The 19,551-nt window shown below is 42.4% G+C and overlaps 1 protein-coding gene across 4 annotated transcripts in view; it reads right to left on the reverse strand.

Annotated features, from left to right (window-relative positions):
• Positions 1-19,551, reverse strand: part of LOC138642496 (enoyl-CoA hydratase EchA19-like) — a 137,442-nt gene that overhangs the window by 34,079 nt on the left and 83,812 nt on the right. For all 4 annotated transcript variants that reach the window (XM_069730685.1, XM_069730686.1, XM_069730687.1 and 1 more), the window contains 2 exons: positions 6,248-6,345; positions 6,019-6,163 (listed from right to left, as the gene is read on the reverse strand). In XM_069730685.1, the coding sequence (XP_069586786.1) occupies positions 6,019-6,163; positions 6,248-6,345 (243 nt within the window). The remainder of the gene's footprint in view (positions 1-6,018; positions 6,164-6,247; positions 6,346-19,551) is intronic.

Raw genomic sequence — 19,551 nt, forward strand, 5'->3', positions numbered from 1 at the left:
TAACTTTATTTCTTTATTGCAGTGTTTGCAATCTAGATAGTAGATCAGCAGTGGTCGGTCTCCTAAGCAAAGGACTGTAAAGAAAATAAAAGTGTTAATAAGTCAGGAACGGCTACAAATTAATAAACATTAAATTGGAAAAGTGCTTATTTTTACAAGTACTATAAGATAATACACTCATTAGAAGATGGGAATAACACTTTAAATGGTTGTTCAAGCTGAAAAAAAATCCATGACCCCTTAATAAATCAACAAAGATCTATGATAGAGATATGGTTGGGCCGGTAACCACATGCTTCTCTAAGTAAGGGGCAGTGGGAAGGCAGAATGTGTCACTGATTCTGGAAAATTTGAAGCTAGATGTGTCAACCACAGTTGTCAAAATAAGGAAAACTTAAAAATGCAGTATTTTGCTTGTGTGGCTTGAAAACAGACCGCGTGACTGTAAACATAGAGCAGCAGAAGTCATGTACGTAGTCCTCCCTGTTTGCATGTGGTGGTGCAGGCGCTAAGTTTAGTTTTTATCAGAATTGTCAACAACCATTTACCTTGCAATGAACAAGGGGGCGCTGGTAAATGCATACACCAAGTCTTCACAGCCCAGGCACAACTGGGGAGTAGAAGCAGATAATTTAACATTTATTTTGGATAGGTGAAACTTTTTTATTGATGCTTTCCCCATTTTTTCCTTTTAATGATACCCTAAAGTCGGACTGCTCAACACGGACACATAAGTAATGTGAACTTAGGCCAGGAGGTTTGGTGAAGCGCAAGGAACTGCATCCTCCCATGTGACAGATGTTCGGCATCAAATAAATAGCATAAACAGACACATAGCGGCCAAACAAAAAAGAAAATGTCTGACAGAAATATGTAAACTGAAGTTATGAACACACATATCATGACCCAGAGCGGCCAACATGAAATCTATTACAAATGGCTGAATTGAAAGACTGAATATACCGCACTTTACATATATAAATGTATGGCTGGACTGCAGCAATATAGTAGCTAACTAAAAGCAGGTAGTATTTTATTAGAGTATGTATATATGGGTAGTTAGTCTTTCTCCATTGGCATCAAGCTATGTGGAGGAAGCAAAAAAAAAAAAAAAGGTGCAATACACCTCCTCCATTACCTATAGCTCCGCTTCTGGCATCAGAATAGAGTAGACAGGCAACTGATTGGGTGATGTCACCAGCTGTCACTCATTTGGGCAGGTTCACCCACTCATACTGTGGTCATACTTTCTCTTCTGTTTTACGTCCAAAATTGCTGGCCCAACTGTGGGTTTCATGACAAGTACAAACAGCTTTGAAGGCAGTTATTATGCTGTTGGTTTAGATCATAAGACCAAAGAATGCCAGCCAAATTACAGATTAAAAAAATATAGCTGAAATATGGTCCTATGAACCTTTCCTTATCTGTACTCATGTACAATTACAGGCATTACCACAGAGTAAGAAGAGTCCATTATTGAGTAATCAGAATACATGGTGACATAGTCGGTGTCTCCCCCCTTCCCTATTATCTGATCTGATCTGATCTGATGTTTTAAGGAACATTTTAGTCACCACCAGTGTGACCAGCCTGGTATCTCCATTATTAGATCAGTTACACAGGGTGGACAGTAGTGTCAGCAGCCTCTTCTTACCTCAGCACCCCTGGTATCTCCGGTATTATATCAGATATACAGGGTTGACAGCAGTGTGGGCAGCCTCTTATTTCTTCAGCACCCCTGGTATCTCTAGTTTTAGATCAGATATACAGGGTGGACAGCAGTGTGAGCAGCCTCTTACCGCAGCACTCCTAGTAGCTCCAGTATTAGATCAAATATACAGGATGGACAGCAGTGTGAGCAGCCTATTCTTACCCCAGCACTCCTAGTATTTCCAGTATTAGATAAGATATACAGGGTGGACAGCAGTGTGGGCAGCCTCTTCTTACCGCAGCACTCCAAGTATCTCCAGACTTAGATCAGATATACAGGGTTGACAGCAGTGTGAGCAGCCTCTTATTACCTCCGCACCCCTGGTATCTCTAGTTTTAGATCAGATATACAGGGTGGACATCAGTGTGAGCAGCCTCTTCTTATCGCAGCACTCCTAGTAGCTCCAGTATTAGATCAGATATACAGGGTGGACAGCAATATGAGAGCAGCCTCTTCTTACCGCAGCACTCCTAATATCTTCAGTATTAGATCAGATATACAGGAGGACAGCAGTGTGAGCAGCCTCTTATTACCTCAGCACCCCTCGTATCTCTAGTTTTAGATCAGATATACAGGATGGAGAGCAGTTTAAGCAGCCTCTTACCTCAGCATTCCTAGTATCTCTAGTTTTACATCAGTTATACATGGTGGAATCAGTGTGAACAGCCTCTTCTTACCTCAGCATCACTGGTGTCTCAAGGTGGACAGCAGTGTGAAATGCCACCACTAGTGTGAGCAGCCTGATATTACCAGTAATAAATCAGATATACAAAGTAGACAGCAGAGTGAGCATCTTCCTTTTATATCAGAACCCCTTTTATCTCCAATATTAAAGGCGATAGATAGGGCGGACAGCAGTGTGAGAAGCCTCTTGCCTCAGCACCAGGTATCTCCAGTATTATAATATCCACTGATAGCACATCTTCCTACACATGAAGGGAGTTTTTACAGCAAATGCTCACATGGATCTGTCATTTTAGCATTCTAGGACAGATTTACAGTGTAATAAAACAGTAACCATTTTGATAGACTGCAGTGATTACCTCCCTAGCCATAAACAAGTGTGAATTAGTAATTAAAGGTATTTTGGAATATATTTAAAATTACATTTCTCTCTCTTTATTTTCTCTAGTCTTGCAAAATCCCTTTAATCATTTTGGATGGTGCAATATGTTGATATTGGTGGTAGCTACAGAGCCCCCTTAAAGCCACATTCACTCACTCAGTATTTGGTGAGTATTTTACCTCAGTATTTGTAAGCTAAAACCAGGAGTGGGTGATAAATACAGAAGTGGTGATGGGTTTCTATTATACTTTTCCTCTGACTGTTCCAATCCTCGTTTTGCCTTACAAATTTTGAGGTAAAAATTTGACCACATACTGAACGTGTGACGTAGCATGAAGTGACTTTGTCAGCAGGTTTTTGCTTCCCTACATCTGAGAGCAGCATAATGTAGGGAAAGTGAAGCTCATTCCAACGATGTATCACTTAGATTACCGGATGCAGAGTTTTTAGATTTAGCAATACACTACAGCTGTCCGAGCTAGCCCACCCTCGCCAGGCTCTGTATGTACACTGTCTATTGGGACCTGCTCATCACAAAAGGCTGTGGGGTCGGACTAGCAAGCACATGCCAGCTAGTCACAGCAATGATAGCGCTATATAAAGAAATTATTTTATTATTACTGGGCCCCATATAATGCTCCATATATAACTGGCCCCATATGTCCTAGTGATAAAATCTGTACTGTAATAAAACAGCGCATAGCTTGTTAAGTGACAATTTGCTGAATTCAGAATGTTAACCCCTACCTCATAATGTTCTCAGATTACATTACAAAAAACCTGCTCACCGATTCAATTTAACATTACCAGCCCTAGTCCTCTATAACAATGCAAGCTAAATTTCCTCTAACAATGTCAGTCCCAGGGGCCTATGAATTAAAGTACACTTATAATAATAGTCATGGGTATGGAGTATCCACATAAAAGTGATAGCCACAGTCCCACCCATAACAGCCCCTTAAAAATGCCTGCCACAGTGAAACACTTCCTGCCCTGTCCTACCTTAGCAGTGAGCTATTCTCAGTTTAGTAGTCTGGTAAGGTAATTTGCCCAACAGTAGCAGACTCTGACAGACTGTTCTGCAGGGGCAAATGTGAGGTATACCAAGAAAATGTGATAAAAGCAGATACAATAAATAAAATATTGTAAGTGTCCATAAACATATGATTAGTGGTGGGTGAAATCGTGGATGTTCGGCTCTGGCAGAACATTTAAAAAAAGTTTGATTCGGGTACCAGAACGGTACCAAAGCTCAAACCCGGACCACATTCAAAAGGTTACCGCCGTTCACAGGCGTCGGCTGAAGAGAGTACTACTCTCATCATCCTACGCCTGGTCTGACTAAGAGCAGCAAGAGCAGGCAAGGCTGATGAAAATATTCATCAGCTGGCGCCTGTGCAATAAATAAATTTAAAAAATGGCATGCTTCCCCTCTATTTTTGAACACCAGCGCAAGTAAAGCGGACATCTGCAGCTACGACCCCCAACTGTCAGCTTTATTTTGGCTGGTTATCAAAAATAGAGGAGTACCCATGCCACATTTTTTAAATAATTTAATAAAAGGCAAAGGTTCCCCCAACCAGCCAAGCTAAAGCAGACAGCAGGGGGCTGGAATTCTCAGACTAGGGAGGGGCCATGGATATTGCCAAACCCCAGCCTAAAAAATAGCAGCCAGCAGCCATCCCTGAAACGTTGCATCCATTAGATGTCCCCGTTACTAACCCCATAGTCAGAATAAAGTTCTTTGATTGAAAGAAACAGACTTCTTTATTTTAAATAAAGACTCCCCACCCTCTTTTACCCATTTATTCACAAAAAGTTACTCACCTTTCCGAAGATAATCCATTGATGTCCATGTCACACTGTAAAAGACAAAAAATAATAAAATATCATATTCCTCACCTGTCCGACAATAATCCATGACCCTGGTCACATCACTTACGGCATCGCTCACTGTGTGAGAATTTTCCCACAAAGTGAGCAGTGCCATAAGTGAGGTGACTGAAGTTCATCGGCTATGAACTCTGGTGTCCTTTCTCACGTCAGCACTACACACTGCAGGAGCATGAACGCTCCTGTCTCAGTGTGATCCGGCTGGTATGGAGATCCGGATAGTCATGGGACATGGCCATTAATGGATTATTGTTGGACAGGTGAGGAATATGATATTATTTTTTATCGTTTACAGTAGGGCATGGCCATTAATGGATTATCAGCAGAAAGGTGAGTATAACGTTGTTTTTTATTTTTTGTCAATACATGGGTAAAACAGGGTGGGGAATAAATGACTTAATTCTGGCTGTGTACTTTTTACAATCTGAATATGAGGTTAGTAATAGGGCCGTCTTATAGACGGCTCTCCATTACTAACCTGTGGGCTTAATATCAGCTGACATGATAAAGCTGACATCAACTTCACAACTATTACCCCAGTGCACCAGGGCAAGTGGGAAGAGCCGGGCAAAGCGCCCGAATTGGCGCATCTAGTAGATGCGCCTTTTCTGGGGTAGCTGTGGGCTGCCATTTTTAGGCTGGGGAGGGCCAATATCAAGAGCCCCTTCCCAGTCTGAGAATACCAGCCCCATGCTGTCTGCTTTAGCTTGGCTGGTATTCAAAAATTTTTGATAACTAGTCACTATAAAGCTGACAGCTAGGGGTTGCAGCTGCAGCTGTCATCTTTACTTGCGCTGGTTATAAAAAATAGAGGGGAACCTACGCCATTTAAAAAAAGTTTGTATTTATTGCATAGGTACCGGTTGATGAATACTCTCATCAGCCTCGCCTGCTCTTGGTACTATCAGTGAGAGCAGGTGTATCATGATGAGAGTAGTATTCTCACCAGCCGATGCCGGTTACCTGCGGTAACCTTTTTACAGCAGTCACAGCTGCTGGCTCACATGCTGTCATTTGCAGCGCTCTGACCGGCGGTAATGAACTTACTGCCGATCAGTGCCGCCGCTGTTTCTCACGCTGTCACACAGATGACAGGTTAGGAAACAACCGATGTTCAGGCTGACAAATCTGAACAGTAACATGGACATTCTGAAGAAGTCCAAGTTTGTGTCTGTGCACAGACACTAGGTGTTCGGTATGGACCCAGAACTTTACAGTTCGGGTTCGCCCATCACTACATATGGTTAGTTTACAGGCATTATGAATGTGTTGATGAGAAATCATTTATTAGTACATGATATTGCAATAGGGGAAATGACTGAAAACCAACTAAACTTCATAAACTCACCAAAGCGTCTGCAGAATACTCCAAATGTTGCACTTTTCTCAACAACTCGCAGGTCTGCCAGTAGAGACAATTCAAGTCCTCCAGCCACACAATACCCACTTACAGCAGCAATGACTGGCTTAGAAAACTGCATCCTAGAAGGTCCCTGCAGAGAAATGTACAACATGCAAAAACAGCTTAATGTGTTTCTCAGGATATTTTTATTGGCACTTTTAACCATTTAACATACCATGGGTCCAGGTCCCCTAGTAACATCCAGTTCCATCTTCAAGGAGCCTGCATTGTTAGCTACTTCTTTTAAATCAAAACCAGCACAGAAATTGCCCCCTGATAAACAAAACCACATAAATTAACTGGTACTGCAGACAAATGACTTATATAAAAAAAACATCTTCCAAAATGTATTTATTTTGTTTAGGTAGAAAACAAACTATTTAGTATATGAAGTGGACAACAAAGGCAAAAATACCCCCCAAAATAAAATGTTACATCCAACTTATCACATTATCATCTACTCATAGGATAGTTGAAAAAATGCTGATTGCTGGAAGTCCCTCCAAGAAGTAGGTCTTAAAGCACACCAGTGTCTTTTTTTATTGCACTGTTGGATTGATGTTTTAAATGCAATTCCCCTGCCCTTTCTCAAACTCACCTGCTGCCATCTTCATAGTTTTGTAGCAGCGCTCCTGTCGGTCTCCATTGAAAAGTTACCTGCCGGCAGCTGCAGTGTTTCATGGAGCGCCGAGAAGGTCGCTTTTCAATATAAGTCTATATGAGCCTTGTTATGGCTCTCATAGACTTGCATTGAGCTCTTGTGACGTGGCTTCTGACTTCCGGTCAGTCCAAAGATACTGTCACAAGATAGCGCTGAGGGTTCGTAGAAGTGCCGAAAAACGCCAGAGGCTGGGTACATGACCGATTGCTTACATTTAAAGCGCCATTCTAGCACTGAAAAAAACCACTCTGGAATGGTGCTTTAAATAACTGAAGCTCATAAACTAAATGTCAGCTCTAATGTAGTGTGAGTGCATGCTATATAAAACGTTGTAGTATTGTTTTCTGCGAACACTATTAGAAAATTGAAAAGCTGATGAGAAATTAAGAATCCTCATAATTTACTTAGTGCTAAAATTCTACTTTGGAACTGAGCTGTGACACAGTGTCAAGTGACATCCAGCTAACTGCTATAGTCCATTCAAAGCACAGAGATTTCCTATCTGTGCTCTGAACAGAAAGTAGCTAGTCAGTAAAAAACAGCCTGCATGTGGGGGTGGGGGGTCAAGACCCAGTCCTAAAAGCAAGGGGAGGGGCTCAGCCCTAAAAGCAAGGGACGGGGGGCTCAGCCCTGAAAGCAAGAGGCGGGGGGCTCAGCCCTGAAAGCAAGGGGCGCGGGGCTCAGCCCTGAAAGCAAGGGGCGCAGGGCTCAGCCCTGAAAGCAAGGGGCGCGGGGCTCAGCCCTGAAAGCAAGGGGCGCGGGGCTCAGCCCTGAAACCAAGGGGCGCGGGGCTCAGCCTTGAAAGCAAGGGGCGCGGGCCTCAGCCCTGAAAGCAAGGGGTGCGGGGCTCAGCCCTAAAAGGAAGGGGCGCGGGGCTCAGCCCTGAAAGCAAGGGGCGCGGGGCTCAGCCCTGAAAGCAAGGGGTGGTGCTCAGCCCTGAAAGCAATGGGCGGGGCTCACAGCAGCACGCTTTGAATGATGTCATGTGGGGCATGGCTTGTGATCCTGGCAAGTTGTGAGTGACTGGAAATGTATACTAGGAGCGAGGGTAGAAGACACGGGAGCAATGCAGGCTCCACAGAGAAGTGAGGTTGGCCAGAGGGGATGGTGCAAAGCATTCCTGAGTACTAGATTACATTAGATTAAATAAATGAATATTTTAAATGTCTCATTACTCCCCTACAGTACACTGAGCCTGTGTGGTACGAGTGTCAGCACCAGGAACATTACTCATGGCAGGAGAATCTCAATACTAGGAAAGTTAGCAAGAGAAAACATGTAGGTAGCGACTTATCCATCTTGAGACTGTATTGGAGTCTCAGGATGGTGCATTGTAGGTGGAGTGCGCACAGAGGGTGGGTGTGAAGCCGGTTTTGGACAGCTACATCTCTGCCTGCATGAAAATGTAGTTTAGAGGCACAGGAGAGAACAGAATGTAAACAATAATGGATCAGAAAGATGGCCGCAGGAGAGCTAAAAAACAAGCAAAAAAAGATAACATGGGGTTTGGAGACTCCTTATAAAAGGACAGCCTGATTGTTTTTATTTATTTATTTTTTCATGTCTGGAAAACTCTCTATAAGACCTTGATAAAATAAAAAAATATATAGTTTCAGAGCATGATTTTGTGTATAATATCACACCCCCTAGAGGTACATCTATAACAAGTATACATATATTAAGCAGATACAAAATTGGAACCCTTGTGACAGATAACTACGTCAAACAGAAGAACTTTCTCAAACCAGTTGATCTCAAGATACCTTACAGCAGCTGCAACTCATTTCTAAATGGAAACAGATTAAAATATTGGCACTTCGCTAATGAAGTAGAATTAGAGAAGGGTGTAAACAAGAAAAGACCTTTTAATTAGAAAGTTATTGTACCAAATTCTGCCTTTTCCAACAAGAGATATTTCACTACTAAAACACTGCATAAAATAAGCCAGCAATCACAAACCACAACTAGTCTTTCACGTGAATACTAATATAAGGGTAAATTCTGTTGTCCTTGGGATATGCACACATTACGTTTGGGGTATATACTGAGAAAAGCCCCTGAAATTTACATCAAAAGGCTGCATTTAACTGATGGCAGTTGGCTAAAAGCGTGTAATTTTGGCCTCCATTGGTATGCGCTGACATGCCTTTTTTCAACTATACAAGAAAAAATCTGTTCTATACAAAAGCCTATAACAGAAAATGTAAACTGCTCAAAAAAATAAAGGGAACACTCAAATAACACATCCTAAATCTGAATAAATGAAATATTTTAATTGAATACTTTGTTCTATACAAAGTTGAATGTGCGGACAACAAAATTACACAAAAATCATCAATGGAAATCAAATTTATTAACCAATGAAGGTCTGGATTTGGAACCATACTCAAAATCAAAGTGGAAAATCAAATTACAGGCTGATCAAACTTCAGTGGAAATGCCTCAAAAAAAGGAAATGATGCTCAGTAGTGTGTGGCCTCCACGTGCTTGTATAACCTCCATACAATGCCTGGGCATGCTCCTGATGAGGCGGCGGATGGTCTCCAGAGGGATCTCCTCCCAAACCTGGACTAAAGCATCCGCCAACTCCTGGACAGTCTGTGGTGCAATGTGACGTTGGTGGATGGTGCGAGACATGATGTCCCAGATGTGTTCAATCGGATTCAGGTCTGGGGAACGGGCGGGCCAGTCCATAGCTTCAATGCCTCCATCTTGCAGGAACTGCTGACACAGTCCAGCCACATGAGGTCTGGCATTGTCCTGCATTAGGAAGAACCCAGGGCCAACTTAACCAGCATATTGACTCACAAGGGGTCTGAGGATCTCATTCCAGTACCTAATGGCAGTCAAGCTACCTCTGGCGAGCACATGGAGGGCTGTGCAGCCCCCCAAAGAAATGCCACCCCACACCATTACTGACCCACTGCCAAACCGGTCATGCTGAAGGATGCTGCAGGCAGCAGATCGCTCTCCATGACATCTCCTGACTCTGTCACATGTGCTCAGTGTGAACCTGCTTTCATCTGTGAAGAGCACAGGGCTCCAGTGGCGAATTTGCCAATCCTGGTGTTCTGTGACAAATGCCAAGCATCCTGCATGGTGTTGGGCTGTGAGCACAACCCCCATCTGTGGACGTCGGGCACTCAGACCATCTTCATGGAGTCGGTTTCTAACCGTTTATGCAGACACATGCACATTTGCGGCCTGCTGGAGGTCATTTTGCAGGGCTCTGGCAGTGCTCCTCCTGTTCCTCCTTGCACATAGGCTGAGGTAGCGGTCCTGCTGCTGGGTTGTTGCCCTCCTATGACCCCCTCCACATCTCCTGGTGTACTGGCCTGTCTCCTGGTAGTGCCTCCAGCCTCTGGACACTACGCTGACAGACACAGCAAACCTTCTTGCCACAGCTCGCATTGATGTGGCATCATGGATGAGGTGCACTACCTGAGCCACTTATGTGGGTTGTAGAGTCCGTCTCATGCTACGAGCGTGAAAGCACAACCAACATACAAAAGTGACCAAAACATCAGCCAGAAAGCATTGGTACTGAGATGTGGTCTGTGGTCCCCACCTGCAGAACCACTCCTTTATTGAGTGTGTCTTGATAATTGCCAATATTTTCCATCTAGTCTATTCCATTTGCACAACAGCATGTGAAATTGATTGTCAAACAGTGTTGCTTCCTAAGTGGACAGTTTAATTTCACAGAAGTTTGATTCACTTGGAGTTATATTCTGTTGTTTAAGTGTTCCCTTTATTTTTTTTGAGCAGTGTATATAGCGCTGTATAAGCTTCTTATGAAGGGACAGCAAGGATGATGTATGCAACTGTATGCTTATATATTAGTATATCGTGTAAAGCTTGTGGTTGATACAGCACACATATAAATGAGTCTTCCTAACATATACCAATGACAAAAGGCGCATATGCAATATGTAATGCCATGTTGTATTATTACAGTACAGTAAATAGCTTGTCAGTTAAAAACTTACCGGTCATCAACAAGAAATGACTGGTAATCTACCCAGCTGGGCAGATTACCGGTGGGCCAATCAGTTTCTAGACAATCCGCTTTGGGAAAGAAGAAACTGTACTGATAATGCGTGCCCTGTATTATCAGTGCAGCTTTCTGGGTTAGAAGGATCACATCATGCACACATGACCACAGGTTCTTCATTCTACAGGAGTCAGGAGGCTGCTGACGAACTAAAATGGCGTTTATGGGACAATTCTTTTAATAAATAAAGTGATCCGCTAAGACTATTTAAGAAGAAGTATACAAATAGCCATACGAGGAGAATGGGTTAAATATGATTTCACCAGTGATGTCACTTTGTTTGCATTCACAACAAACCCTTCTGAGCAGGTCTTTCAGGAAATCAGTGGCCAATTATCAAGGATTTCTTTCCACAGATGAAAAATGTAGGATGTGAAATAATAAAAACAAGATTCTTAGGAAAGTTTAACCTTAATAGCTTCCCAGCTCAGCGCTCTGACTTCCTGGTCATGTAACAAAAGGTGCAAGTCATATTTTCTTTGCAAATACCGAAAAAAGGGAGCCTGTATCTCAGTATGAACCAAAGTGATGGAAGAACATGGAAACTTACACTTGGCCCCTTTGCGCATACGTCAGAATGACTACTGGAATTAGTGTGTTTAGGGTAGAATTACAGCTCCTGATGGCAATCCATTTTTTGAGACAACTCAGCTCACATTTTTTGTAAAACTGAAGCTTAGCAGAGTCGAAAACTGACTACAGCATTTCATGAGGTGCTTTTAATGAGGACACAGAATCTGGTCCTTTCTGCTTTATCAGCTTTACTACTGAACATGACACCAAATCCCAATTACTGTAGGTAAAGCCGCTAACATTTAGTCCTATATATACAATTACTTTATAGGAGTTAAATCATTTCAATTATTTTATATATTAAAAAAGCCATAGCTTTATTCTACCATTATTTATATACCTCCAACATTTTCTACATCGATCTGCACAAACTATCATTCACAAATTAAACATTTCCAAAAAGATACCAGGGCACAATATTCCAAGTGTGACAGGGTTCAGGAATGGTAGCAGTAGGCATATTAAAGCGGTCATGTTTTTGTTTTGTTTTTAAATGGCCTTCGGCTTGATCTTGAGCCATGCTGACTGGATGGATGAACGAACTGTAGGAAGATCGATCTTGTGCAAGCCTAGATAGGTCCACAGGGTCTTCTCTGCTGTTATCTTGATAGCATCAAGCCATCAAGTTGCTGGTCATCCACTTCTCCTTGTTGCTTCTATTCTTCCATACATGATTTTCTTTTCTGATTGCTCTCTTCGTATGAGGTGTCCAAAGTAGGCAAGTCGTAGCTTGGTAATCCTTACTTTGAGGGACATGTCTGGCTTGCTTTGTTCCAAAATTGTTTTGTTCTTCTTGCCATCCATGGTATTGATAGCATCGTTCTCAGCACATTTAAAAGGCGATGATTCTTCTTCTGTCCTGCTACTTTATCGTCCAGGTCTTGCATCCATATGTTACCACAGAAAAGCCCAAACTATGTACGAGCTGTGTCTTTGTCACAAGTGAAATGTTCCTTCGATTTGAAGACCTATCCAGTGACTTAAGTGGAATGTAACCATTACAGACAGACAATCAATGTCGCCTGAAGCTTGACAGATGAAGAAGCCAGGAGACCAGCTGGGACACTGGAAGCTGGAGGAATGGCAAGGGGTCTCGTAGGTATGTGGTTTTATTATTTTATTTTTATGGCACATTTTCAAACTAAAAAATGAAATAAAATATTGGATGACCCCTTTTTCTTATTGTATTCACATCCGTTGGATCAAGCTCACTTAATTGTACACTGTAGAACACAATTAGCAAACCAAAGTGAGTCTGAATTTTTTTGACATTCCAAAAAATATGGCAGAGCACATTTTTGTGCATATTAGAAAAAGATTAACACTGCCAGGACAGAGACCAGACCATGTCCACAGTGGCTCCATCAGCTTCATTTAAGTGAACAGCTCCATCGGGGTGTCCCTTGGAATACGGTTTTTCTGTGATTCCAACAAAAACTCTAACAATGTGCTCAGGTACAATGTGTGTACCTAGGAAGCAGGTAAACCGCTCTGCTTTCTATTATATCAATGAATTATTACACAATCTAATGCCTGAAACAGAAATGTAGCTCAAAAGTGCCTACATGAAGTGCAATGGTTACACTGACACCTAGTGCTGAATTATGACAAATGCGGCCTTCGATAAAACTCCCAACCTCTATTTTAAAAAAAACTATTAGAACTATTAGAAATTTACCTTACAACCAGCACAGAACATTTTTATTGAGGAAGGATTGATACATACCTGGACCTTTAGTAAACCTACAGATGCTAACAGCTATATTTCTATAGAGAGTTGCCATCTTCCTAGCTGGCTAATTCATGTCTCCAGAAGTCAACACTGACAAAAAAGTTCTTAAACAAGGATATGACAACAATCTCCTTAAAGAAGCTAAAAGGAAAGTGAAAGAGACCTCGCAGATAGGCCTCCTCTTTAGCCATAGAGAAATAGGTGAAAACACCAAAGAAGCTGTAGACACACCTATCATTACTTAGTATAAATCCAACACCCAAATCCTCAAAAAAATTGTTAAACACCATTGGGATATACTGAAGGATGACAAAATTATTGGTGACTTACTCCCTGCACATCCTAAATTTATAAACAAAAAGGCCCGCAATCTTGGAAACTTCATTGCTCCATCAGTCCAAGATAATCTTATAAATAAACCTTCGTTTTTTAAAAAAAAAAACCTGGAAGGTATTTTTTCGTGCAGAAAATGCAAAATGTGCCAGATGATTCAAAAGCAGAAAAAAAACAAAGAACCATTAATAAAGGGAACATAGAGTATAAAATCCGTGACTTTATGACATGTGCTACAGTCGGGTTAATATACGCCATCATATGCCCCTGTAGTAAAATATATGTTGGACGCACAAAACGCCCTTTAAATGTAATGATTAATGAACTCCTCCGTAACATCAAGAAAAAATACGAGGGTTACACTTAATCTAAACATTTTTTAAAACATCATGGAGGATCCACACAGGGCACGACAGCAACAGGTATCCAAGTTATCAACAAACACTGGCGATAGGGCAGTTATATCAAGCAGATGTCACGGGCAGCTGGAAAGCAGCTGGATTTTCCAACTAGACTCTGAAACCAAGGGGTTTTAATAATGAGGTGGAATTATTTGCATTCCACTAAGTAATTAATGAACCAATTAATCAACACCTGAGTAAGCATTAGTACTTGTACTTAAAGCAGCCATACCAAGAAGAGGCCCACCCTGATGAAGGAAACTGTCTGTTTTCCGAAACGTGTTGGAACGAATTGGCCCTCTCAGCACTCCGTAGTGGTTCATGTCACATGTGCACAACAGGTCTACGTCACGCAGGTCTTACTTCCATCTGCATGCACGCCACTGACATGAAGATCTGACTTGCGGTGCTCCCTCGCCCGCACAGTACTGAAAGCACTACACGGAGCGTCTGTCACCAACCAGGACAGCGCTCCGCTTTTTCTTTTCTATTATACCTTGTGTCTTCAACCAGCAATATTTATGAGAAAAGAAGACACCGGGAGAGTTGTTACTTCCTCTGGACACTGAAACCACAGATCCAGTCTACCATCACCATGAGACAAATGAGGTAATGTTTACATACAGCTCTGGCAAAAATGAAGAGACCACCACATCAAAACCCTGTCATGGGCAGCCCAATCTCCAGACCTGAACCCCATTGAAAACCTCTGGAATGTAATCAAGAGGATGATGGATAACACAAGCCATCAAACAAAGAGAACTGCTTACATTTTTGCACCAGAAGCAGAGTGAAAGACTAGTGGAAGCATGCCAAGATGCATGAAAGCTGTGATTAAAAATCATGGTTATTCCACAAAATATTGATTTCTGAACTCTTCCTGAGTTAAAACATTGGTATTGCTGTTTCTAAATGATTATGAACTTGTTTCCTTTGCATTATTTGAGGTCTGAAAGTACTGTGTTTTTTTTTGTTTTGTTTTTTAAATTTGACCATTTTGCTTTGTCAGAAAAAAAAATACAAAAATTATTGCATGGAAATTCGGAGACATGTCAGAAGTTTATAGACTAAATTTACATTTTACTCAAAAATATACCTATAAAGAGAAAAATCAGACAAACTGAACATTTTGCAGTGCTCTCTTAACTTTTTCCAGACCTGTATCATTCTATGGTATCCCGGCACCCATTCTACTGCTGCTGAATGAGGCAGTTGTAGTGTGGCAGTAGATTTGTCCCAGTGTGTCAGAATTAGAAAGGGCACTCTGAGTTAGAAAATGTAATACCTTGCATTGCATACAGACTCATAAATGTGCTTTGCTGCCATCTACTGACCAATGTGAATGTGATAGCGAAGTGATTATTCTCTGCACAACAAGCTGCCATAGAAACAGCTGGGAGGAGCCTCCCAGCTCAGGACTCACACAGACTTCCTGAGGTAACTCCCAGCTCAGGACTCACACTTCCTGAGGTAAATTCCAGTTCTGGGCAGTTCAAGCTGCCTGAAGGAGCAAACACTACTGCTCCCAGCATAGTTTTCCATGCGAGTCCATGCTGAGGGGACATCTTTCTCCATACATTCTCCTCCACAAAGGAGTGAAGTCTCCTAGTCAGGAGAGAAAACGATGCACATGTGCTCTCCTGCATGCTGGTTATCCTGTTTGCTTCTAGCCAGGACCAGACCCACGTGGCTGCCACGCCACCAACCTTGTTTAACCTATCCCCTGCTATAGGGAATTGTAGGCTCAAAACAGAGTACTTCCACGCTTTAGTGTGTTTCCACAGAGAGCCAATCTGTGAAGGTGTAATATTTCTTGGACTGCGCATAGCACTTTCTCTAGTAGGAAGTGAAGAGAACTCTGCTCCAGCCACCCTGAGAGGCTATAAACCTCGCTTGTCTCATGAGGAGAAAATCATTACTTTCATATGCACAATATACTGCAAACTTTGCCTTTAAGAGAGAGACTGTACCCGTTACCTCTTTCAGTAAAATTGTTAGGTTTACAAATTTACCTGTGTGTCTGGCTGGTTGAGATTGCACAAACACCATGGGCGGTCCAAAACCTGCACCCGGACACCACCGCTACAGTAGTGCCCCCTGGGGTCCTATTCCATCCGCAAGTGCCACCTCCTGCTATTGACAATTGTTGTGGACATGAGGGAAGTGTTGAAGGGTCCAGCGACCCACTTCAGCTACCGTGACATTATTATCCGTTGCCAGTGGGACTACATGCCCCAGCTGGCCCTTCTGCATCATATGGCGCCTCCCCAGTGGCCCACGACAATTTTATCTTTTCTCCTGTGAGACATTGCCTCTACGCCTCATCCTAAAGAATCTATCTGTGATATAGACCTGATTAGGATTATCCTGCCATATCAGATCAGTCACTTAAAACAAGATACCTGGGTGTACTTTGTAACTGAATCGAACGGTGATTTTAGATAAGTGTAAGAGGTTATGGTCACCCTGAGTCCGCAAACCTTACACTTGTCTTTGAAGATTAAAATACATAAAATACATTCAAGCAGCCTTTATATATGTGCTGACAGCCTGCTGTTTTACATTCTACTAACTGGTCGAAAGTATAATTGATGAACTATTATAGCACCAGTATCAACACACTGAACCTCATTATTCCATTTGAGCTCCTCTTTGGAAGTGAATTACGCAAATAATTGATTATATTTTTTACCTACTCTGTGACTTTTGTGGGTGTCATCTCTATTTGCAGCTACGTCCTTTTTATATTAGCAACACTTTTTTTAATCATTATCAACAATGTACTTAAATGATTTCTAACTTTCATAAATAGTAATTACCCAGCAACACTGGTCACACAACAACAGGTCCCAGACAAGTCAAGGGTCTGAAGGTACGTGTGCCACTTGTCTGTGAATTGCTGTCGCAAAAAAGTTTTACAGCTTTGATTTCTCTGTAAAGCCTGCATACTAACAGTATTTGCATCTGACGTATTTCAGGTGGAGACAGCCTGAAAAAGCCCTGTCTAATAAAATGAACATGATGCACAGCAATGTCGAAACGACGCTGCCGTGCATATGTCCTGCCTCACGTCAGGTCTTTTAATTGCTTTAGAAACGGTCAAAGAAGTGACATGCTCATTCTTTGGGGGTTTCCGCTGAGAAGCCATCAGCTCTATAAACCTCACAGTATAGAGTAATAGACGCCGGTGGTGGAGCCGCTGTGAGAATGCCAGCAAAATTGCTGGGGAAGCCTGACCAGGAAAATGACAGCTGGCACTCTCCTGAAGTGGCTTTGCCTGTGAATACTCGGCGGTGTCTAGCAGACACAGCGTGCATATAGCACATGGATGTCATCTATATACCATGCATTTTCCTTTACGGGCCATTGACTGACATTGCCAAGTTTGATCCATAACACAAATTAAAGTAGAATACCGGTAAGTCTCAATTTTCTTTTTTCAGGTTCGGACTGGCCCAGCGGACACCGGTGTATTCCGTGGTGGACCCCCGAGCAGGACGTACAGGGGGCCCACTGGTTTCAACTGAATATGCACCAGAGGACACACATTCAGTTCAAATGTATTGCCCTGCTGCAATAGTTAAAGAAGTCGGCAGCTGACGAGTGTGTGCCCGTCGCAGGCAACACATGACAGTGACCATGATCGCACTCGCATGAGCTGCCTGCCTCTGCTAGGTCGGCAGCTATTTTACCATGGGCGCACCGGATCTGCAAGCAGAAGACACCACATGGCGCTGGTGAACACACAGGGGAGAGTAATCTTTTTTTTCTTCTGTGGATGCCACATGGGGGCCAGCCAGGCCAAGGGACATAAGGGCCCAAGATGGGGAAAATTATTAATTAATGGGACCAGCATGAGGGACTTCATTACTGTATGGGAACCAGAATGATGAATATACATTATTAATTTATGGTGGCAAGTGGAAGACATACAGTGCCTACAAGTAGTATTCAACCCCCTGCAGATTTAGCAGGTTTAATAAGATGCAAATAAGTTAGAGCCTTCAAACTTCAAACAAGAGCAGGATTTATTAACAGATGCATAAATCTTACAAACCAAAAAGTTTTGTTGCTCAGTTAAATATACAGTGGGGCAAAAAAGTATTTAGTCAGTCAGCAATAGTGAAAGTTCCACCACTTAAAAAGATGAGAGGAGTCTGTAATTTACATCATAGGTAGACCTCAACTATGGGAGACAAACTGAGAAAAAAAAATCCTGAAAATCACATTGTCTGCTTTTTTAACATTTTATTTGCATATTATGGTGGAAAATAAGTATTTGGTCAGAAACAAAATTTCATCTCAATACTTTGTAATATATCCTTTGTTGGCAATGACAGAGGTCAAACGTTTTCTGTAAGTCTCCACAAGGTTGCCACACACTGTTGTTGGTATGTTGGCCCATTCCTCCATGCAGATCTCTTGTAGAGCAGTGATGTTTTTGGCTTTTCGCTTGGCAACACGGACTTTCAACTCCCTCCAAGGGTTTTCTATAGGGTTGAGATCTGGAGACTGGCTAGGCCACTCCAGGACCTTGAAATGCTTCTTACGAAGCCACTCCTTCGTTGCCCTGGCAGTGTGCTTTGGATCATTGTCATGTTGAAAGACCCATCCACGTTTCATCTTCAATGCCCTTGCTGATGGAAGGAGGTTTGCACTCAAAATCTCACGATACATGGCCCCATTCATTCTTTCATGTAGCCGGATCAGTCGTCCTGGCCCCTTTGCAGAGAAACAGCCCCAAAGCATGATGTTTCCACCATCATGCTTTACAGTAGGTATGGTGTTTGATGGATGCAACTCAGTATTCTTTTTCCTCCAAACACTACAAGTTGTGTTTCTACCAAACAGTTCCAGTTTGGTTTCATCAGACCATAGGACATTCTCCCAAAACTCCTCTGGATCATCCAAATGCTCTCTAGCAAACTTCAGACGGGCCCGGACATGTACTGGCTTAAGCAGTGGGACACGTCTGGCACTGCAGGATCTGAGTCCATGGTGGCGTAGTGTGTTACTTATGGTAGGCCTTGTTACATTGGTCCCAGCTCTCTGCAGTTCATTCACTAGGTCCCCCCGCGTGGTTCTGGGATTTTTGCTCACCGTTCTTGTGATCATTCTGACCCCACGGGGTGGGATTTTGCGTGGAGCCCCAGATCGAGGGAGATTATCAGTGGTCTTGTATGTCTTCCATTTTCTAATAATTGCTCCCACTGTTAATTTCTTCACTCCAAGCTGGTTGGCTATTGCAGATTCAGTCTTCCCAGCCTGGTGCGGGGCTACAATTTTGTTTCTGGTGTCCTTTGACAGCTCTTTGGTCTTCACCATAGTGGAGTTTGGAGTCAGACTGTTTGAGGGTGTGCACAGGTGTCTTTTTATACTGATAACAAGTTTAAACAGGTGCCATTACTACAGGTAATGAGTGGAGGAAAGAGGAGACTCTTAAAGAAGAAGTTACAGGTCTTTGAGAGCCAGAAATCTTGATTGTTTGTTTCTGACCAAATACTTATTTTCCACCATAATATGCAAAAAAAAATGATAAAAAAACAGACAATGTGATTTTCTGGATTTTTTTTTCTCAGTTTGTCTCCCATAGTTGAGGTCTACCTATGATGTAAATTACAGACGCCTCTCATCTTTTTAAGTGGTGGAACTTGCACTATTGCTGACTGACTAAATACTTTTTTGCCCCACTGTATATAAATTTTAAACATAAAAGTGTGGGTCA

This window comes from Ranitomeya imitator, chromosome 6 (assembly GCF_032444005.1).
Source record: "Ranitomeya imitator isolate aRanImi1 chromosome 6, aRanImi1.pri, whole genome shotgun sequence".
NCBI lineage: Eukaryota > Metazoa > Chordata > Amphibia > Anura > Dendrobatidae > Ranitomeya > Ranitomeya imitator.